At 37.4% G+C, this 24,122-nt stretch overlaps 1 protein-coding gene across 1 annotated transcript; it reads right to left on the minus strand.

The window, feature by feature from the left end:
• Window positions 1–22,789: 22,789 nt before the first annotated feature.
• LOC106700405 (gastrula zinc finger protein XlCGF8.2DB-like) lies at window positions 22,790–23,881 on the minus strand. Its single transcript, XM_023344684.1, has 2 exons — window positions 23,594–23,881; window positions 22,790–23,350 (listed from the first exon to the last, which is right to left on the minus strand). Exons 1-2 carry the CDS (start codon window positions 23,879–23,881, stop codon window positions 22,844–22,846), a joined length of 795 nt encoding a protein of 264 aa, XP_023200452.1. The 3' UTR covers window positions 22,790–22,843.
• Window positions 23,882–24,122: the final 241 nt, after the last annotated feature.

The raw sequence follows: 24,122 nt of genomic DNA on the forward strand, positions 1-24,122 counted from the left end.
CCATTACTTGAATTCTATATGTTAACTGAATTTCTAATAAAAGATCCGGTCTACTAATAGCATGATTATTTTTTAATGAATATAATGAAGAACTTGAATCAGAGCATACTATTACCCCATTACTGCTATTTGAGTTTTTAGATGCATCTGTAAAAACTTGGACATATCCATAGTACTTACTATCTAAATATGATTGAACCAAATATGGATCTGAAATGTTTTCTCCTTTCCTTTTCTCCAACAAAGTTAAATCAACAACATTATTATGAAATAGAGACGGATAAACTGGTGAAAGAGGAACTGTTTGACTAATGTTTATATCAGATAAACCAAAATCTTTTATAACATTTTCTATCTCCCATCCAAAAGAATTTAATTTCTTCTTTTCTTTTTCCCAACTAGATTTTAAAATGACTTGACAGGGATGATATCCATCATGGCCCTTTAAATTACACCAATAATTGGACTTTAACTGTATTCTTCTGAGATTAAGTGGCATCTCTCCCATTTCTATTAGCAAAGCTGACGTTGGAGTTGTTCTAACTGCTCCTGTACACAACCTCAAGGCTTGATACTGAATACTATCTAATTTTTTTAATAGTGTTTCTGATGCTGACCCAAATACAATACTTCCATATTCAAATACAGACCTTATTAACCCAGTATATATTGATTTCAATGCCTTCCTCTCAGCACCCCATTCACTTCCCACCAAACACCTCATTACATTTAAAACTCTCTTACATTTATTCACTACTTTTTGAATATGATTTTTCCAAGTAAGTTTTTCATCCAACCAATCTTCTTCGTCTTCTTCTTCTTTGGGATTTTATGACTGTCGTTCATTCATGTCATTGCATTACCGCCACCTTGTGGATCTTACGATCATCACATCTAAAGATTTCTCATACAGTGCCAGTTCTCTTTGAAAGACGTAAAACATTTTCTTCCCCTTTATCTAAATAAAACAAATACAATATTAGTATTCCAATTTTCCACAAATTCAAAGTTAATATTGTCTTCTGATTCGTATCTCCTACATCCCGCAACATGTTTCACAGTTTCTTCACTCCACCAGATCAGAACCTTTCCTATAGTTTCCGTATATCCACAATGATCGCTGCTGCTTTGTTCGGAGTTACTGCTGGTTCCGCCCATCCTGTGGCTTATTGAGAGCCGATCAGCACCGGCTTGTTCATTTAATTGTGCGGTGCTGGTGGTCGAGTGTAAATGACTTTTAACGGTTTTATCTATTTGAATTTTCTACCGGTATTTAAATAATACTGTAGTTTCTTTCTACTGCACTAGATGGGTTAAATGCTATTACTCTCTTTAATACTGAAATTATTCAATATATGACCTTATATTTTACCTTTGTAAGCATTACTATGCCATATTTAAAGTTTTCAGGAGGGATGTTGGATGTAATTTTAAGTTATTCAATTTAGCTGACAGATTTGCACTGTTTAACTTTTTCCTGCTGCTTCTACTCATTTCATTTCAGCAAGTGTTCTGCAGTTGAACTCAAATGTTTCTACAATTTTCAGCAGTAACATTCAGCACTAACACGACATTTTCACAGGAAAGGCAAATGTTCTACTTACTTTCTAAGACACTAATAATATATCTATGTGTGGAGGTTAAATTAGTTCCAGCATTAGAAACATGGTGATCTATAATAGAAAACAGCTGCAGCAGAACAGAGAAAAATATAACTAAGACAAAAGACACAACAAATTATTGAAGAAAATATTCAACCATATTTTCTACAATCAAGAAAAATTAATGCATGAAAATTAATTTATAGTGAATATTTCATTTTCCATAGAGTAAAACTTTTTTAAAATTTCTTCATAAAGCTTTTACATAGTTAGAGTTAGACTGGTTAATATAATTTGAAACAAATAACAGCATAAGTTGCAATATCATCTTGTTTCAAAGAGAAACCTATCAAAGATTTTATTGTATATATGTTTGAGAATGCACAACCATTAATGAAAATGTTCAATTGGAGCTAATAAACAGAGGTGAATAAATTGATTATAACTTTTCTATCAATTATAAATATTATAATTTTATAACCTTGTTTAAGAACTGATTTCCTAAAATGATTTATGACAAAATAAATTGTCACATGGTGACATGACTACTTCAGTAACTAACCCGTATTTGGCTTGGACAGATCTGGCCCAGGTGAGGCATGCCTCATGTGAACCGTGCCATCACTGCCAGATCTTTCCTGAGTCTGGCTGACATCCAATTTGCCATGCCAGAGGTTTGCCAGATGTGTCAGCAGAATGCCAGATCCGGTTCAGGTCGGTCTGCTGTGTGGGAATCGGCGAAGGCTCGCTCCTCTGGTCACCGTTTGCTCGATTACCTGTCCGCCCTCCAACACCACCTCCACCAGCGATCTACACCAAACTCTGAGACTCCACACGCCACCAACAAGCAGCCTCGACTCCAGCAGCCCCCACCGCTTCTTCCTCCCTGGCAGGTTAACTGCATTTCATCAAGTAAGTAATTAAATCCTCTCCTTCAGTCTCAATTCAAGAACGCAGACTCACCATTCACCTTTCCCTCCTCCAGGATGCAGTCGATCCTATACAGTGGACTCCGGGACAAGATTCACATTTCATTCAATTCTCTGGACAAAATAAACTGTATTGAACTGATTCACCGGCTTCATGTTTGTTCTGTATGTGGGTCAAGCGGATCAATCCCCTCATGACAGAAATTATGCTTTAACCCTCAGATTTTAACAAATGTAACTTTATATCAACATTACATTTTTTATGGCTTTCTTTTTATTTGTCTAAAAGAAGAAAATCTGGATTTATACACATAATTGCTCGACTCTGGAGAACCTGGCTGTCCTGTGGGACATTGTTGCTGGTACGGGTCTAGGTTTTGGGCATCTGGGGTCTGTGGCCCTCATCTGGGGAGGGACATTAGTGACTCTGTGAATGACTTCTGGCGGCAGCATGTGGTGAGTTTGGGGCTCCTTACAGCTTGAGATGGGTTACTGGCATGGTGGCCGTATTGTTCCTGGGGTAGTCTTGGGATTCTGGGGGCGTATTTTCCCTGGATCCTGGCTGAACCCTGAGACTTGGGTTCTGCTCAGTATGTAGTCTGGATTTGGGGCCGGTTCATGCACTGCATGTTTGCACTGTGAATTTTCAACATGGTTTTGGGCTCTTTATGCCACGTCTTGTCCTCAGTTGTGAGGTGGATCGCAGTGGGGTGGTGGTGGTTCTGTGTCTGGATGATCCAGCAGTCTCTGTGTGAGCCTGTCTCTGTGTGGGTCTGTCAGGGTTGGGGTCGCTGAGCTCTCATTATGTTGGACTTCACAACAACCATCGTCTTGTACCAGGTTAGGATTGGCTTTTTTACTTATCACTTGGCGGCTTGGATGTTTATGGACCTGTGAGGGGCTGCTTCCTTTTTCACGGTTGGTGCGTTGGCTTTTCTGTAGCATCCTTCCTACTGGTGGTGTAGTCGGCAAGTTGAGAGGCTTGTGTTTTTGGCTTATTTGTGTATGAAGTGGTGAAAGTGCTTGTGTTGGCTGGTGTTTGCATTTTGATTGGCCCCTTTTTTGGGTCTGGTATCGTTTGCTGTCTGTCTGTCTTGGTGTTGGTATGGGCTGTGATTTATTGCTTTGCTAGCCTATCTGTGGCCACAGCCTGGTGCTGGGCTGGGATTCAGGGCTGTGGGTGGTATTCTTGTTGTGGATATTGCGCTGAGCTGGCTGGTCGGTCCATTTCTTGGGTTGGGGTTCTTTCAGTCAACCCGGTGCGCTGTATGTCTGCTGGATCTTCTTCATTGGGACTAGGTGGATCCTTAGGTTGGCAGGCTGGGTTTGTGACTTGGGATAGGGGTTTGGTTTGAATGATTCCTAAGCTGGTGGTCCTGGTTCTGGTTGGTTGTTGAATCTCTATGTATGAGAAATGTAAGTGGGTGTATGGCGTCCATTTTTGTTGTTTATTTTGACATTATCTACATGGGTTTGAATGTCTGGGTGTACACATGAGAATGGGAACATGTGATCTTGTCTCTGTGTGCCTGGTCTGTCTGTCAGGTTTGGTCTCTGGCTCCCTCCTCTCTGTGATCACCTTTATATCAAGTTGGGTGAGAGGAGGGGGCTCCTATAAAACTTTTTTCTCACCTTTCTTTTCTCTCCAGCTTTCTTCTCCGTCTCATTACAATTTAATAAAATAAACCCAAAGCAGTTTCTAATAAAGTTTCATGTAATTATATCAGGGGGAAGCCATAATGGTCCACTTGTGCAAGTCTTTAGGGCTTAACCTTGGTACTCGGCAATGCTGAGTGTCACACTGTCAGACAGGACAAGTTTAATACAAAACACAACAAAAAGACAAAATGCAAGTGTTTAGTCAATGGTAAATGTATGTATAGCGATTTATCTAGTGCAGAGGATGCCAAAGTGCTTTACATGTTGATGGTGGTAAGCTACATTGTAGCCCAGCTGCCCTAGGGCAGACTGACAGAAGCTGCTACGCAATGGGCGCCATCGGACTTCTGACTAACAGTAGGCAAGGCAGGTTTGGTGCCTTGCTCAAGGACTCAACAACTGAGATGGATGTGGGAAGTTTGAACCGGAAACCCATCAGTTACAGGAACCACAGTGGATACAACCAGTATAACTGTAGTACCACCATCTACTGGGTTCAAGGATAAGGCACAACATACACTAAAGGAAAACTCAAAACTTTTAATGTTAAATGAAATGTTACACCTTTATTTCTTTCTAAAATACATATAAACATAAAAATAGTTTCAACATTAAAATACAGTAATCTAAATGCTGCAGCAGAACAGATTAAACTAGAAAAACAAAATTTCGGAAGAAATTTAGCCCGGGCCTGCCGAGGCGCGCCCGTGGGGTTCGGGCCCGGCGTCGTCGCGCCACAAATTGGTGTCGACGCTAAAAGAACGCCGCAACGTAATCAGTGGCAAGCGGAGAACCGCAAGAACGTTAAGCGAGGCGGACGCGCACCATTCGGTACGATTTAAAATGTTGTCAAGGCTTTTATTTTGGAAGTTTTGTTAAACTTCATTTCAAAGGGCCAAACTAATCCCATGCGTAATAGTCCTTGGGTTAAAATAGTTATATAATGCTCAAAACACAAGTAGCTGATGTAAAAATATTTTATTTTGAAATTTTCAGTATGCTTCATTTTAAAGTTCTGAACTAATACCACGTGTAAGAGTGCTTTGGATGAAAAAGTCAAATAAAGCCAAAAAGAGCAATTACGTCATGTAAAAGTATTCAAGGCTTTTATTTTTAAATTTTCAGTATGCTTCATTTCAAAGGGCCAAACTAATACCATGTGTAACAGTGCTTTGGATGAAAAAGTCAAATAAAGCCAAAAAGAGCAATAACATGATGTAAAAATATTCAAGGCTTTTATTTTGAAATTGTCAGTATGCTTCATTTCAAAGGGCCAAACTAATACCATGTGTAACAGTGCTTTGGATGAAAAAGTCAAATAAAGCCAAAATGAGCAATGACATGATGTAAAAATATTCAAGGCTTTTATTTTGAAATTTTCAGTATGCTTCATTTCAAAGTTCCGAACTAATACCACCTGTAACAGTGCTTTGGATGAAAAAGTCAAATAAAGCCAAAAAAAGCAATAACATGATGTAAAAATATTCAAGGCTTTTATTTTGAAATTATTATTATGCTCCATTTTAAAGTTCCGAACTAATCACATGTGTAACAGTGCTTTGGATGAAAAAGTCAAATAAAGCCAAAAAGAGCAATTACCTGATGTAAAAATATTCAAGGCTTTTATTTTGAAATTTTCAGTATGCTTAATTTTAAAGTTCTGAACTAATACCACGTGTAACAGTGCTTTGGATAAAAAAGTCAAATAAAGCCAAAAAGAGCAATTACGTCATGTAAAAATATTCAGGGCTTTTATTGTGAAATTTTCAATATGCTTAATTTTAAAGTTCAAAACTAATCCCATGTGTAACAGTTACTGAGTTAAATCAGTTATATACAGCCCATAGCAGCAATTAGTTCTAAAGGCCAGTTCAGTCAACCTCTGTTTCAACTGAGTATTCCACTATAGATAGAACTACAGCGATGCGTATTTGTAGTCCTGACCACCAGCCAATAGCCTCTTGAGTTCCGTTGCCATGGTAAATAATGGTCTCAGCAGGTGTGAGCTGTGAGTCATACATGCTCAAACACACAATTGTGTGTTTGAGCCAACACGTTTTACTGAAAAAAAGCATTGGAAACAAATCCTTCCTGTTTGGGAACCGTAATACATATTCGAAAAGCGTTTAAAGCGTATCAGAGGCCTATGTGTCTTCTGCGATAGTCCCGAGATTCATATCTGTACCTCACTCAGAGCATTTACAGCGATGAGAGAAAGAAATGTTGTGCCCAGATCTGAAATTCTATTCAAATACATGGGAGAGAGCCTCAGACAGCCTCAGAAAATCCTGTCGCATGACTTTGCTCTGAAGCACCGTGACAGAAAACCGTACGGTCTAGATAAATTTCGAAAACATTTTACCGGAGCAGACAGGCGTATCAATGTCAGGACCGATTTTGATACTAATCGTGCGATATTTGTGGGCGTGATGGCGATTTCAAAAATGATTTGGGCTGAAAAAGTTGTCTTCATCTCTCACTCTAAGCAGCCAGAGACGCACTCTAACTTTAGGAAAAATGAGAAAGTTTGGGTCGCTTAGAGGCAAATTGTGGACAAACCGTAACTGGTATCGACGAGCCGTCTTCACTTTCGAAGAGATCACAGACGTATCTACAAAATGAAATTTGAATGGCATTTCTACGTGAATTCGTGACGACACAGAAAATCCTCAAAAATAGGGTATTTCTAGGATTTTTCCCATTGACTTATAATGGGGGTTTTTTCGTAGTTTTTTGCGAATTATGTCGCCACGTTAAGCCCAAATCCCACCAAAAGTAATAGCTGGAATGGCGTGAATTTTCTGCACGTTTTGATACCTCATTTGTAGGTGTGCACCCAGCGGTATGAGCCGCATTAACGGTTACGAAAGAAAAATAAAGAAGACTAGAAAATTTCGGAAGAAATTTAGCCGGGGCCTGCCAAGGCGCGCCCGTGGGGTTCGGGCCCGGCGTCGTCGCGCCACAAATCGGCGTCGACGCCAAAGAACGCCGCGACGTGACCAGTGGCACGCGGAGAACCGCAAGAACGTTAAGCGAGGCGGACGTGCACCGTTCGGTACGATTTAAAATGTTGTCGAGGCTTTTATTTTGGAAGTTTCAGTATGCTTCATTTCAAAGGGCCAAACTAATCCCATGCGTAATAGTCCTTGGGTTAAAATAGTTGTATAATGCTCAAAACACAAGTAGCTGATGTAAAAATATTCAAGGCTTTTATTTTGGAATTTTCAGTATGCTTCATTTCAAAAGGGCCAAACTAATACCATGTGTAACAGTGCTTTGGATGAAAAAGTCAAATAAAGCCAAAAAGAGCAATTACGTCATGTAAAAATATTCAAGGCTTTTATTTTGAAACTTTTGTTAAGCTTCATTTCAAAGCGCCAAACTAATACCATGTGTAACAGTGCTTTGGATGAAAAAGTCAAATAAAGCCAAAAAGAGCAATTACATGATGTCAAAATATTCAAGGCTTTTATTTTGAAATTTTTGTTAATCTTCATTTCAAAGGGCCAAACTAATACCATGTGTAACAGTGCTTTGGATGAAAAAGTCATACAAAGCCAAAAACAGCAATTGCATGATGTAAAAATATTCAAGGCTTTTATTTTGAAATTATTATTATGCTCCATTTTAAAGTTCCAAACTAATCCCATGTGTAACAGTGCTGTGGATGAAAAAGTCATATACGGCCAAAAAAAGCAATTACATGATGTAAAAATATTCAAGGCTTTTATTTTGAAATTTTCAGTATGCTTCATTTCAGAGGGCCAAACTAATACCACGTGTAACAGTGCTTTGGATGAAAAAGTCACATAAAGCCAAAAACAGCAATTACCTGATGTAAAAATATTCAAGGCTTTTATTTTCAAATTATTATTATGCTCCATTTTAAAGTTCCGAACTAATCCCATGTGTAACATGGCTTTGGATGAAAAAGTCATATACGGCCAAAAAGAGCAATTACTTCATGTAAAATATTCAAGGCTTTTATTTTGAAATTTTCAGTATGCTTCATTTTAAAGTTCTGAACTAATACCACGTGTAAGAGTGCTTTGGATGAAAAAGTCAAATAAAGCCAAAAAGAGCAATTACGTCATGTAAAAATATTCAAGGCTTTTATTTTGAAATTTTTGTTAAGCTTCATTTCAAAGGGCCAAACTAATACCATGTGTAACAGTGCTTTGGATGAAAAAGTCAAATAAAGCCAAAAAGAGCAATTACATGATGTAAAAATATTCAAGGCTTTTATTTTGAAATTTTTGTTAAGCTTCATTTCAAAGGGCCAAACTAATACCATGTGTAACAGTGCTTTGGATGAAAAAGTCAAATAAAGCCAAAAAGAGCAATTACGTCATGTAAAAATATTCAGGGCTTTTATTTTGAAATTTTCAGTATGCTTCATTTTAAAGTTCCAAACTAATCCCATGCGTAATAGTCCTTCGGATGAAAAAGTCATACAAAGCCAAAAACAGCAATTACCTGATGTAAAAATATTCAAGGCTTTTATTTTGAAATTATTATTATGCTCCATTTTAAAGGTCCGAACTAATCCCATGTGTAACAGTACTTTGAATGAAAAAGTCATATAAAGCCAAAAAGAGCAATTACATGATGTAAAAATATTCAAGGCTTTTATTTTGAAATTTTCAGTATGCTTCATTTCAGAGGGCCAAACTATTCCATTGTGTAACAGTGCTTTGGATGAAAAAGTCAAATAAAGCCAAAAAGAGCAATTACATGATGTAAAAATATTCAGGGCTTTTATTTTGAAATTTTCAATATGCTTAATTTTAAAGTTCCAAACTAATCCCATGTGTAACAGTTACTGAGTTAAATCAGTTATATACAGCCCATTATAGCAATTAGTTCTAAAGGCCAGTTCTCAGTCCTGATCTGTTTCAACTGAGGATAGATAGAACTACAGCGATGCGTATTCGTAGTCCAAATCAGCAGCCAATAGCCTCTTGAGTTCCGTTGCTATGGTAAATAATGGTCTCAGCAGGGTGTGAGCTCTGAGCTCTGAGCTCTCAAACACACAAGTGTGTTTGAGCAAACACGTTTTACTGACAAAAAAGCATTGGAAACAAATCCTTCTTGTTCGGGAACCGTAATACATATTCGAAAAGCGTTTCGAGCATATGAGAGGGCAATGTGTCTTCTGCGATAGTCCCGAGATTCATATCTGTACCTCACTCAGAGCATTTACAGTGATGAGAGAAAGAAATGTTGTGCCCAGATCTGATCCGAGGTCGGCTGTCACTCTAATTTGAAGAAAAATGAGAAACTTTGGGTCGCTTAGAGGCAAATTGTGGACAAACCGTAACTGGTATCGACGAGCCGTCTTCACTTTCGAAGAGATCACAGACGTATCTACAAAATGAAATTTGAATGGCATTTCTAGGTGAATTTGTGACGACACAGCAAATCCTCAAAAATAGGGTATTTCTAGGATTATTCCCATTGACTTATAATGGGGTTTTTTCCGTAGTTTTTCGCGAATTATGTCGCCACGTTAAGCCCAAATCCCACCAGAAGTAATAGCTCCAATGGCGTGAATTTTCTGCACGTTTTGATACCTCATTTGTAGGTGTGCACGCAGCGGTATGAGCCGCATTAACGGTTACGGAAGAAAAATAAAGAATTATAACTAGAAAATTTCGGAAGAAATTTAGACGGGGCCTGCCGAGGCGCGCCCGTGGGGTTCGGGCCCGGCGTCGTCACGCCACAAATCGGCATCGACGCCAAAGAACGCCGCGACGTAACCAGTGGCACGCGGAGAACCGCAAGAACGTTAAGCGAGGCGGACGTGCACCGTTCGGTACGATTTAAAATGTTGTCAAGGCTTTTATTTTGGAAGTTTCAGTATGCTTCATTTCAAAGGGCCAAACTAATCCCATGCGTAATAGTCCTTGGGTTAAAATAGTTATATAATGCTGAAAACAGCAATTACATGATGTAAAAATATTCAAGGCTTTTATTTTGAAATTATTATTATGCTCCATTTCAAAGTTCCAAACTAATCCCATGTGTAACAGTGCTTTGGATGAAAAAGTCATATACGGCGAAAAAGAGCAATTACATGATGTAAAAATATTCAAGGCTTTTATTTGGAAATTTTCAGTATGCTTCATTTCAGAGGGCCAAACTATTCCATTGTGTAACAGTGCTTTGGATAAAAAAAGTCACATAAAGCCAAAAACCGCAATTACATGATGTAAAAATATTCAAGGCTTTTATTTTGAAATTATTATTATGCTCCATTTTAAAGTTCCGAACGAATCCCATGTGTAACAGTGCTTTGGATGAAAAAGTCATACAAAGCCAAAAAGAGCAATTACCTGATGTAAAAATATTCAAGGCTTTTATTTTGAAATTTTCAGTATGCTTCATTTTAAAGTTCCGAACTAATACCACGTGTAAGAGTGCTTTGGATGAAAAAGTCAAATAAAGCCAAAAAGAGCAATTACGTCATGTAAAAATATTCAAGGCTTTTATTTTTGAAACTTTTGTTAAGCTTCATTTCAAAGGGCCAAACTAATACCACGTGTAACAGTGCTTTGGATGAAAAAGTCAAATAAAGCCAAAAAGAGCAATTACATGATGTAAAAATATTCAAGGCTTTTATTTTGAAATTTTTGTTAATCTTCATTTCAAAGGGCCAAACTAATACCATGTGTAACAGTGCTTTGGATGAAAAAGTCAAATAAAGCCAAAAAGAGCAATTACGTCATGTAAAAATATTCAAGGCTTTTATTTTGAAATTTGCAGGATGCTTCATTTCAAAGGGCCAAACTAATCCCATGCGTAATAGTCCTTCGGTTAAAATAGTTATATAATGCTCAAAACACAAGTAGCTGATGTAAAAATATTCAAGGCTTTTATTTTGAAATTTTCAGTATGCTTCATTTTAAAGTTCTGAACTAATACCACGTGTAACAGTGCTTTGGATGAAAAAGTCAAATAAAGCCAAAAAGAGCAATTACGTCATGTAAAAATATTCAAGGCTTTTATTTTGAAATTTTTGTTAAGCTTCATTTTAAAGGGCCAAACTAATACCACGTGTAACAGTGCTTTGGATGAAAAAGTCACATAAAGCCAAAAACAGCAATTACCTGATGTAAAAATATTCAAGGCTTTTATTTTGAAATTATTATTATGCTCCATTTTAAAGTTCCGAACTAATCCCATGTGTAACATTGCTTCGGATGAAAAAGTCATATACGGCCAAAAAGAGCAATTACGTCATGTAAAATATTCAAGGCTTTTATTTTGAAATTTTCAGTATGCTTAATTTTAAAGTTCCAAACTAATCCCATGTGTAACAGTTACTGAGTTAAATCAGTTATATACAGCCCAAAGCAGCAGGTAGTTCTAAAGGCCAGTTCTCAGTCCTGATCTGTTTCAACTGAGGATAGATAGAACTACAGCGATGCGTATTCGTAGTCCAAATCAGCAGCCAATAGCCTCTTGAGATCCGTTGCTATGGTAAATAATGGTCTCAGCAGGTGTGAGCTGTGAGCTCTGAGCTCTGAAACACACAATTGTGTGTTTGAGAGCAAACACGTTTTACTGACAAAAAGCATTGGAAACAAATCCTTCTTGTTCGGGAACCGTAATACATATTCGAAAAGCGTTTTAAGCGTATGACAGTTCAATGTGTCTTCTGCGATAGTCCCGAGATTCATATCTGTACCTCACTCAGAACATTTACAGTGATGAGAGAAAGAAATGTTGTGCCCAGATCTGAACCGAGATCGGCTGTCACTGTAATTTGAGCAAAAATGAGAAAGTTTGGGTCGCTTAGAGGCAAATTGTGGACAAACCGTAACTGGTATCGACGAGCCGTCTTCACTTTCGAAGAGATCACAGACGTATCTACAAAATGAAATTTGAATGGCATTTCTAGGTGAATTTGTGACGACACAGCAAATCCTCAAAAATAGGGTATTTCTAGGATTTTTCCCATTGAGTTATAATGGGGTTTTTTTCGTAGTTTTTTGCGAATTATGTCGCCACGTTAAGCCCAAATCCCACCACAAGTAATAGCTCCAATGGCGTGAATTTTCGGCACGTTTTGATACCTCATTTGTAGGTGTGCACCCAGCGGTATGAGCCGCATTAACGGTTACGGAAGAAAAATAAAGAATTATAATAAAGAGACACTTTGTTGGGTGTAGAGTAATAGGTTCCTGCCATTGCTTTGCATGGCAGGCCCCAACTAGAAAATTTCGGAAGAAATTTAGCCGGGGCCTGCCAAGGCGTGCCCGTCAGGCATGGGCCCGGCGTCGTCACGCCACAAATCGGCGTCGACGCTAAAGAATGCTGCGACGTAATCAGTGGCAAGCGGAGAACCGCAAGAACGTTAAGCGAGGCGGACGTGCACCGTTCGGTACGATTTAAAATGTTGTCGAGGCTTTTATTTTGGAAGTTTTGTTAAACTTCATTTCAAAGGGCCAAACTAATCCCAAGCGTAATAGTCCTTGGGTTAAAATAGTTATATAATGCTCAAAACACAAGTAGCTGATGTAAAAATATTCAAGGCTTTTATTTTGAAATTTTCAGTATGCTTCATTTCAAAGGGCCAAAGTAATACCATGTGTAACAGTGCTTTGGATGAAAAAGTCAAATAAAGCCAAAAAGAGCAATTACGTCAAGTAAAAATATTCAAGGCTTTTATTTTAAAATTTTCAGTATGCTTCATTTCAAAGGGCCAAACTAATCCCATGTGTAACAGTGCTTTGGATGAAAAAGTCAAATAAAGCCAAAAAGAGCAATTACATGATGTAAAAATATTCAAGGCTTTTATTTTGAAATTTTCAGTATGTTTCATTTTAAAGTTCCGAACTAATCCCATGTGTAACAGTGCTTTGGATGAAAAAGTCATACAAAGCCAAAAACAGCAATTACATGATGTAAAAATATTCAAGGCTTTTATTTTGAAATTATTATTATGCTCCATTTTAAAGTTCCAAACTAATACCATGTGTAACAGTGCTTTGGATGAAAAAGTCAAATAAAGCCAAAAAGAGCAATTACATGATGTAAAAATATTCAAGGCTTTTATTTTGAAATTTTCAGTATGCTTCATTTTAAAGTTCCAAACTAATTCCATGTGTAACAGTGCTTTGGATGAAAAAGTCATATAAAGCCAAAAAGAGCAATTACATGATGTAAAAATATTCAAGGCTTTTATTTTGAAATTTTCAGTATGCTTCATTTTAAAGTTCTGAACTAATACCATGTGTAACAGTGCTTTGGATGAAAAAGTCAAATAAAGCCAAAAAGAGCAATTATGTCATGTAAAAATATTCAAGGCTTTTATTTTGAAATTTTTGTTAAGCTTCATTTTAAAGGGCCAAACTAATAGCATGTGTAACAGTGCTTTGGATGAAAAAGTCAAATAAAGCCAAAAAAGAGCAATTACGTCATGTAAAAATATTCAGGGCTTTTATTGTGAAATTTTCAATATGCTTAATTTTAAAGTTTAAAACTAATCCCATGTGTAACAGTTACTGAGTTAAATCAGTTATATACAGCCCAAAGCAGCAATTAGTTCTAAAGGCCAGTTCAGTCCTGATCTGTTTCAACTGAGTATTCCACTATAGATAGAACTACAGCGATGCGTATTCGTAGTCCTAACCAGCAGCCAATAGCCTCTTGAGTTCCGTTGCTATGGTAAATAATGGTCTCAGCAGGTGTGAGCTCTGAGCTCTGAGCTCTCAAACACACAAGTGTGTTTGAGCAAACACGTTTTACTGAAAAGAAGCATTGGAAACAAATCCTTCTTGTTCGGGAACCGTAATACATATTCGAAAAGCGTTTGTAGCGTATGACAGTTCAATGTGTCTTCTGCGATAGTCCCGAGATTCATATCTGTACCTCACTCAGAGCATTTACAGGGATGAGAGAAAGAAATGTTGTGCCCAGATATGAACCGAGATGGGCTGTCACTCTAATTTGAAGAAAAATGAGAAACTTTGGGTCGCTTAGAGGCAAATTGTGGACAAACCGTAACTGGTATCGACGAGCCGTCTTCACTTTCGAAGAGATCACAGACGTATCTACAAAATGAAATTTGAATGGCATTTCTAGGTGAATTTGTGACGACACAGCAAATCCTCAAAAATAGGGTATTTCTAGGATTTGTCCCATTGAGTTATAATGGGGTTTTTTTCGTAGTTTTTTGCGAATTATGTCGCCACGTTAAGCCCAAATCCCACCAGAAGTAATAGCTCCAATGGCGTGAATTTTCTGCACGTTTTGATACCTCATTTGTAGGTGTGCACCCAGCGGTATGAGCCGCATTAACGGTTACGGAAGAATAAAGAATATTAACTAGAAAAACAAAATTTCTGAAGAAATTTAGCCGGGGCCTGCCAAGGCGCGCCCGTGGGGTTTGGGCCCGGCGTCGTCACGCCACAAATTTGCATCGACGCTAAAGAACGCCGCTACGTAATCAGTGGCATGCGGAGAACCGCAAGAACGTTAAGTGAGGTGGACGTGCACCATTCGGTACGATTTAAAATTTTCTCAAGGCTTTTATTTTGGAAGTTTTGTTAAACTTCATTTCAAAGGGCCAAACTAATCCCATGCGTAATAGTCCTTGGGTTAAAATAGTTATATAATGCTCAAAACACAAGTAGCTGATGTAAAAATATTCAAGGCTTTTATTTTGAAATTTTCAGTATGCTTCATTTTAAAGTTCCGAACTAATACCACGTGTAAGAGTGCTTTGGATGAAAAAGTCAAATAAAGCCAAAAAGAGCAATTACGTCATGTAAAAATATTCAAGGCTTTTATTTTGAAATTTTCAGTATGCTTCATTTCAAAGGGCCAAACTAATACCATGTGTAACAGTGCTTTGGATGAAAAAGTCAAATAAAGCCAAAAAGAGCAATTACATGATGTAAAAATATTCAAGGCTTTTATTTTGAAATTTTCAGTATGCTTCATTTTAAAGTTCTGAACTAATACCACGTGTAAGAGTGCTTTGGATGAAAAAGTCAAATAAAGCCAAAAAGAGCAATTACGTCATGTAAAAATATTCAAGGCTTTTATTTTGAAATTTTCAGTATGCTTCATTTTAAAGTTCTGAACTAATACCACGTGTAAGAGTGGTTTGGATGAAAAAGTCAAATAAAGCCAAAAAGAGCAATTACCTGATGTAAAAATATTCAAGGCTTTTATTTTGAAATTTTCAGTATGCTTAATTTTAAAGTTCCAAAATAATCCCATGTGTAACAGTTACTGAGTTAAATCAGTTATATACAGCCCATAGCAGCGGGTAGTTCTAAAGGCCAGTTCTCAGTCCTGATCTGTTTCAACTGAGGATAGATAGAACTACAGCGATGCGAATTTGTAGTCCAAATCAGCAGCCAACAGCCTCTTGAGTTCCGTTGCCATGGTAAATAATGGTCTCAGCAGGTGTGAGCTGTGAGTCATACATGCTCAAACACACAATTGTGTGTTTGAGCCAACACGGTTTACTGAAAAAAAGCATTGGAAACAAATCCTTCTTGTTCGGGAACCGTAATACATATTCGAAAAGCGTTTCGAGCGTATGAGAGGCCTATGTGTCGTCTGCGATAGTCCCGAGATTCATATCTGTACCTCACTCAGAGCATTTACAGTGATGAGAGAAAGAAATGTTGTGCCCAGATCTGAAATTCTATTCAAATACATGGGAGAGAGCCTCAGACAGCCTCAGAAAATCCTGTCGCATGACTTTGCTCTGAAGCACCGTGACAGAAAACCGTACGGTCTAGATAAATTTCGAAAAGATTTTACCGGAGCAGACAGGCGTATCAATGTCAGGACCGATTTTGATACTAATCGTGCGATATTTGTGGGCGTGATGGCGATTTCAAAAATGATTTGGGCTGAAAAAGTTGTCTTCATCTCTCACTCTAAGCAGCCAGAGACGCACTCTAACTTTAGGAAAAATGAGAAACTTTGGGTCGCTTAGAGGCAAATTGTGGACAAACCGTAACTGGTATCGACGAGCCGTCTTCACTTTCGAAGAGATCACAGACGTATCTACAAAATGAAATTTGAATGGCATTTCTAGGTGAATTTGTGACGACACAGCAAATCCTCAAAAATAGGGTATTTCTAGGATTTTTCCCATTGAGTTATAATGGGGTTTTTTTCGTAGTTTTTTGCGAATTATGTCGCCACGTTAAGGCCAAATCCCACCAGAAGTAATAGCTGGAATGGCGTGAATTTTCTGCAGGTTTTGATACCTCATTTGTAGGTGTGCACCAAGCGGTATGAGCCGCATTAACGGTTACGGAAGAAAAATAAAGAAGAATAAAGAAACACTTTCTCCGACAATAACAATAGGTTCCTGCCATTGCTTTGCATGGCAGGCCCCAACTAGAAAATTTCGGAAGAAATTTAGACGGGGCCTGCCAAGGCGCGCCCGTGGGGTTCGGGCCCGGCGTCGTCGCGCCACAAATCGGCGTCGACGCCAAAGAACGCCGCGACGTCACCAGTGGCACGCGGAGAACCGCAAGAACGTTAAGCCAGGCGGACGTGCACCATTCGGTACGATTTAAAATGTTGTCAAGGCTTTTATTTTGGAAGTTTCAGTATGCTTCATTTCAAAGGGCCAAACTAATCCCATGCGTAATAGTCCTTGGGTTAAAATAGTTATATAATGCTCAAAACACAAGTAGCTGATGTAAAAGTATTCAAGGCTTTTATTTTGAAATTTTCAGTATGCTTCATTTTAAAGTTCTGAACTAATACCACGTGTAAGAGTGCTTTGGATGAAAAAGTCAAATAAAGCCAAAAAGAGCAATTACGTCATGTAAAAATATTCAAGGCTTTGATTTTGAAATTTTCTGTATGCTTCATTTCAAAGGGCCAAACTAATACCATGTGTAACAGTGCTTTGGATGAAAAAGTCAAATGAAGCCAAAAAGAGCAATTACATGATGTAAAAATATTCAAGGCTTTTATTTTGAAATTATTATTATGCTCCATTTTAAAGTTCCAAACTAATCCCATGTGTAATAGTCATTGGGTTAAATCAGTTATTTATTGCTCAAAAGAGCAATTATCTGATGTAAAATATGTCAAGGCTTTTATTTTGGAATTTTTGTTAAACTTCAATTCAAAGGTCCAAACTAATTCCATGTATAACAGTCATTGGGTTAAATCAGTTATATAATGCTGAAAACGCAAGTAGTTAGCAAAATGCTAATGTTAGCATCATTGCTGTCACTAGCATGTGGGACATCACTAGGATGTTCTCTATAATGGACTTACTCCATTCAGTATACTAAACATGGCTAATAAGTCCAATAAATAGCTAATAGCTTATTTAAGCTAAAATGCTAATGCTAATGAACTGCCTTGCTGTGCAAGGCAGTTCCCTAACCTGAGAGAAACAGATAATGCAGAATAATATTATTGCACTGCCTGCGGCGGTGCACTAACCTCAGGGGCATGTTGAGGCTTTTATTTTGAAATTTCAGTATGCTTCATTTTAAAGTTCTGAACTAATACCACGTGTAAGAGTGCTTTGGATGAAAAAGTCAAATAAAGTCAAAAAGAGCAATTACGTCATGTAAAAATATTCAAGGCTTTTATTTTGAAATTTTTAGTATGCTTCATTATAAAGTTCTGAACTAATACCATGTGTAACAGTGCTTTGGATGAAAAAGTCAAATAAAGCCAAAAAGAGCAATTACGTCATGTAAAATTATTCAAGGCTTTTATTTTGAAATTTTCAGTATGCTTCATTTCAAAGGGCCAAACTAATACCACGTGTAACAGTGCTTTGGATGAAAAAGTCAAATAAAGTCAAAAACAGCAATTACCTGATGTAAAAATATTCAAGGCTTTTATTTTGAAAATATTATTCTCCATTTTAAAGTTCCAAACTAATCCCATGTGTAACATTGCTTTGGATGAAAAAGTCATATACGGCCAAAAAAAGCAATTACCTGATGTGAAAATATTCAAGGCTTTTATTTTGAAATTATTATTCTCCATTTTAAAGTTCCAAAGTAATCCCATGTGTAACAGTGCTTTGGATGAAAACGTCAAATAAAGCCAAAAACAGCAATTACCTGATGTAAAAATATTCAAGGCTTTTATTTTGAAATTATTATTATGCTCCATTTTAAAGTTCCAAACTAATCCCATGTGTAACAGTTACTGAGTTAAATCAGTTATATACAGCCCATAGCAGCAGTAGTTCTAAAGGCCAGTTCTCAGTCCTGATCTGTTTCAACTGAGGATAGATAGAACTACAGCGATGCGTATTCGTAGTCCTAACCAGCAGCCAATAGCCTCTTGAGGTCCGTTGCTATGGCAAATAATGGTCTCAGCAGGTGTGAGCTCTGAGCTGTGAGCTCTCAAACACACAAGTGTGTTTGAGCAAACACACTTTACTGAAAAAAAGCATTGGAAACAAATCCTTCTTTTTCGGGAACCGTAATACATATTCGAAAAGCGTTTCGAGCGTATGACAGTTCAATGTGTCTTCTGCGATAGTCCCGAGATTCATATCTGTACCTCACTCAGAGCATTTACAGTGATGAGAGAAAGAAATGTTGTGCCCAGATATGAACCGAGATCGGCTGTCACTGTAATTTCAGCAAAAATGAGAAAGTTTGGGTCGCTTAGAGGCAAATTGTGGACAAACCGTAACTGGTATCGACGAGCCGTCTTCACTTTCGAAGAGATCACAGACGTATCTACAAAATGAAATTTGAATGGCATTTCTAGGTGAATTTGTGACGACACAGCAAATCCTCAAAAATAGGGTATTTCTAGGATTTTTCCCATTGAGTTATAATGGGGTTTTTTTCGTAGTTTTTTGCGAATTATGTCGCCACGTTAAGCCCAAATCCCACCAGAAGTAATAGCTCCAATGGCGTGAATTTTCTGCACATTTTGATACCTCATTTGTAGGTGTGCACCCAGCGGTATGAGCCGCATTAACGGTTACGGAAGAAAAATAAAGAATTATAACTAGAAAATTTCGGAAGAAATTTAGCCGGGGCCTGCCAAGGCGCGCCCGTGGGGTTCGGGCCCGGCGTCGTCGCGCCACAAATCGGCGTCGACGCCAAAGAACGCCGCGACGTCACCAGTGGCATGCGGAGAACCGCAAGAACGTTAAGCGAGGCGGACGTGCACCGTTCGGTACGATTTAAAATGTTGTCGAGGCTTTTATTTTGGAAGTTTCAGTATGCTTCATTTCAAAGGGCCAAACTAATCCCATGCGTAATAGTCCTTGGGTTAAAATAGTTATATAATGCTCAAAACACAAGTAGCTGATGTAAAAGTATTCAAGGCTTTTATTTTGAAATTTTCAGTATGCTTCATTTTAAAGTTCTGAACTAATACCACGTGTAAGAGTGCTTTGGATGAAAAAGTCAAATAAAGCCAAAAAGAGCAATTACGTCATGTAAAAATATTCAAGGCTTTGATTTTGAAATTTTCTGTATGCTTCATTTCAAAGGGCCAAACTAATACCATGTGTAACAGTGCTTTGGATGAAAAAGTCAAATGAAGCCAAAAAGAGCAATTACATGATGTAAAAATATTCAAGGCTTTTATTTTGAAATTATTATTATGCTCCATTTTAAAGTTCCAAACTAATCCCATGTGTAATAGTCATTGGGTTAAATCAGTTATTTATTGCTCAAAAGAGCAATTATCTGATGTAAAATATGTCAAGGCTTTTATTTTGGAATTTTTGTTAAACTTCAATTCAAAGGTCCAAACTAATTCCATGTATAACAGTCATTGGGTTAAATCAGTTATATAATGCTGAAAACGCAAGTAGTTAGCAAAATGCTAATGTTAGCATCATTGCTGTCACTAGCATGTGGGACATCACTAGGATGTTCTCTATAATGGACTTACTCCATTCAGTATACTAAACATGGCTAATAAGTCCAATAAATAGCTAATAGCTTATTTAAGCTAAAATGCTAATGCTAATGAACTGCCTTGCTGTGCAAGGCAGTTCCCTAACCTGAGAGAAACAGATAATGCAGAATAATATTATTGCACTGCCTGCGGCGGTGCACTAACCTCAGGGGCATGTTGAGGCTTTTATTTTGAAATTTCAGTATGCTTCATTTTAAAGTTCTGAACTAATACCACGTGTAAGAGTGCTTTGGATGAAAAAGTCAAATAAAGTCAAAAAGAGCAATTACGTCATGTAAAAATATTCACGGCTTTTATTTTGAAATTATTATTATTCTCCATTTTAAAGTTCCAAAGTAATCCCATGTGTAACAGTGCTTTGGATGAAAACGTCAAATAAAGCCAAAAACAGCAATTACCTGATGTAAAAATATTCAAGGCTTTTATTTTGAAATTATTATTCTCCATTTTAAAGTTCCAAACTAATCCCATGTGTAACATTGCTTTGGATGAAAAAGTCATATACGGCCAAAAAAAGCAATTACCTGATGTAAAAATATTCAAGGCTTTTATTTTGAAATTATTATTATTCTCCATTTTAAAGTTCCAAAGTAATCCCATGTGTAACAGTGCTTTGGATGAAAACGTCAAATAAAGCCAAAAACAGCAATTACCTGATGTAAAAATATTCAAGGCTTTTATTTTGAAAATATTATTCTCCATTTTAAAGTTCCAAACTAATCCCATGTGTAACATTGCTTTGGATGAAAAAGTCATATACGGCCAAAAAAAGCAATTACCTGATGTGAAAATATTCAAGGCTTTTATTTTGAAATTATTATTCTCCATTTTAAAGTTCCAAAGTAATCCCATGTGTAACAGTGCTTTGGATGAAAACGTCAAATAAAGCCAAAAACAGCAATTACCTGATGTAAAAATATTCAAGGCTTTTATTTTGAAATTATTATTATGCTCCATTTTAAAGTTCCAAACTAATCCCATGTGTAACAGTTACTGAGTTAAATCAGTTATATACAGCCCATAGCAGCAGTAGTTCTAAAGGCCAGTTCTCAGTCCTGATCTGTTTCAACTGAGTATTCCACTATAGATAGAACTACAGTGATGCGTATTCGTAGTCCAAATCAGCAGCCAATAGCCTCTTGAGGTCCGTTGCTATGGCAAATAATGGTCTCAGCAGGTGTGAGCTCTGAGCTCTGAGCTCTCAAACACACAAGTGTGTTTGAGCAAACACACTTTACTGAAAAAAAGCATTGGAAACAAATCCTTCTTTTTCGGGAACCGTAATACATATTCGAAAAGCGTTTCGAGCGTATGACAGTTCAATGTGTCTTCTGCGATAGTCCCGAGATTCATATCTGTACCTCACTCAGAGCATTTACAGTGATGAGAGAAAGAAATGTTGTGCCCAGATATGAACCGAGATCGGCTGTCACTGTAATTTCAGCAAAAATGAGAAAGTTTGGGTCGCTTAGAGGCAAATTGTGGACAAACCGTAACTGGTATCGACGAGCCGTCTTCACTTTCGAAGAGATCACAGACGTATCTACAAAATGAAATTTGAATGGCATTTCTAGGTGAATTTGTGACGACACAGCAAATCCTCAAAAATAGGGTATTTCTAGGATTTTTCCCATTGAGTTATAATGGGGTTTTTTTTGTAGTTTTTTGCGAATTATGTCGCCACGTTAAGCCCAAATCCCACCAGAAGTAATAGCTCCAATGGCGTGAATTTTCTGCACATTTTGATACCTCATTTGTAGGTGTGCACGCAGCGGTATGAGCCGCATTAACGGTTACGGAAGAAAAATAAAGAATTATAATAATACTTAAAGAGACGCTTCTCTCCGACAATAGTAATAGGTTCCTGCCATTGCTTTGCATGGCAGGCCCCAATAAAGAGACGCTTCTCTCCGACAATAGTAATAGGTTCCTGCCATTGCTTTGCATGGCAGGCCCCAAAGAGACGCTTCTCTCCGACAATAGTAATAGGTTCCTGCCATTGCTTTGCATGGCAGGCCCCAAATATTACAGCTAAAACAAGAGAAAAAAGCAAAATATTAAAAATAATCACATGTACTTTGTGCAATCAATGCATGAAAATTAGTTTGCGGTGAATTTTGCATTTCTTTAAAGTACAAATGATTTTTTTTATTTGAATATCTTAATTAGGTAGAGTAAAACTGGTTAACATAATTCGAAAGAAATGAAATCAGATTCAATCTCATTTTACATTAAACACAAAATTAACACAAATACTGTTTTGTAGATTTTTTTTTTAAAACACTCAACCATTATATACATTCTATTGTTGATTTAAAAAACTACAAAAATAAACCCCACTAACTCTCTATGGTACAGAATAATACAAATCAATCCCTCAAGTCCAATCATGTGAGAATGTTCTGGAAGGGAGTCCATGTCCGGTCAAACTCTGTTAATGCATGAAATAGTCAGTGGGCCCCCAAGCCTCTTCATCTATCAGCATCAGTACTGGCACTCCTCAGGGCTGTGTGCTGAGCCCTCTGCTCTTCACGTTGTACACACACAACATACAGTTTGACATAAACAGTAAGTTAATACAATAACATACAGTTTATCATTATTGTTTTTTGATACAGAATATACCAGAAAAATAAAACATCAATGAAGGAAAATGTGTCATGGTTGAACATCTCTAAGTATCCAAATGTGAAGATCAAAATGATCACATTTAACAAATACAACATAGGACATTTATGGAACATACTTCTACAGCTTTTCAACTGTGTGACGCGCCATGTGCCGAATTAAACACTGTTTATTACTAAAGCTTTTTCCACAATGTCCACATGAAAACGGCTTTTCACCCGTGTGAATTCTCATGTGCTGAGTTAAAGTCGGTTTATGCCTAAAACGTTTTCCACAGTTCACACATGAAAAAGGCTTTTCACCTGTGTGAATCATCATGTGCTTAGTTAAATCCTGTTTTCGAATAAAACTTTTTCCACAGGTCACACATGAAAACGGCTTTTCACCAGTGTGAATCATCATGTGCTTAGATAAATCCTGTTTTCGAATAAAACTTTTTCCACAGGACACACATGAAAACGGCTTTTCACCCGTGTGAATCATCATGTGCTTAGTTAAATTGTATTTTTCACTGAAACTTTTTCCACAGCTCACACAAGAAAACGGCTTTTCACCAGTGTGAATCATCATGTGCTGAGTTAAAACATGTTTTTGAATAAAACTTTTTCCACAGTTCACACATGTAAACTGCTTTTCACCAGTGTGAATCATCATGTGCTGAGTTAAATCCTGTTTTCGAATAAAACTTTTTCCACAGTTCACACATGAAAATGGCTTTTCACCTGTGTGAATCCTAATGTGCTGAGTTAAAGCCGATTTATGCCTAAAACTTTTTCCACAGGTCAAGCATGAAAATGACTTTTCACCAGTATGAATCATCATGTGCTTACTTAAATCATGTTTTCGAAGAAAACGTTTTCCACAGGTCACACATGAAAACGTCTTTTCACCAGTGTGAATCATCATGTGCTCAGTTAAATTGTATTTTCCACTGAAACTTTTTCCACAGCTCACACAAGAAAACGGCTTTTCACCAGTGTGAATCATCATGTGCTGAGTTAAAACATGTTTTTGAATAAAACTTTTCCCACAGGTCACACATGAAAACGGCTTTTCACCAGTGTGAATCATCATGTGCCGAGTTAAATGATGTTTGTGAAAAAAACTTTTTCCACAGGTCACACATGAAAACGGCTTTTCACCAGTGTGGATCATCATGTGCTGAGTTAAATGATGTTTTCGAATAAAACTTTTCCCACAGGTCACACATGTAAACTGCTTTTCACCCGTATGAGTTCTCATATGAATATCAAAAACAGATTTTGAAGTCAAACGCTTTTTACAGATGACACATGAGAAAGGTTTTCTTCTTTCCTGATTTTGGTTCTCAGCTTCAGCAGCTTCCTGGAAGATGTCTTGGTTCCTGTTTGGTTCTGATTCAGTGTGGTCTGTTTGCTCA

The sequence above is a fragment of the Xiphophorus maculatus genome, chromosome 13, assembly GCF_002775205.1.
Source record: "Xiphophorus maculatus strain JP 163 A chromosome 13, X_maculatus-5.0-male, whole genome shotgun sequence".
Lineage (NCBI taxonomy): Eukaryota > Metazoa > Chordata > Actinopteri > Cyprinodontiformes > Poeciliidae > Xiphophorus > Xiphophorus maculatus.

What these genes read in the sequence shown, in the direction of transcription:
- LOC106700405 (XM_023344684.1), bottom strand. Translation starts at nt 23,881, where the DNA reads ATGATGATCCACACTGGTGAAAAGCCGTTTTCATGTGTGACCTGTGGA. An exon ending in GTGAAAAGACGTTTTCATGT is followed by an intron (nt 23,351 to 23,593) that starts GTGACCTGTGGA and finishes GGTGAAAAGCAG; the next exon opens with TTTACATGTGTGAACTGTGG.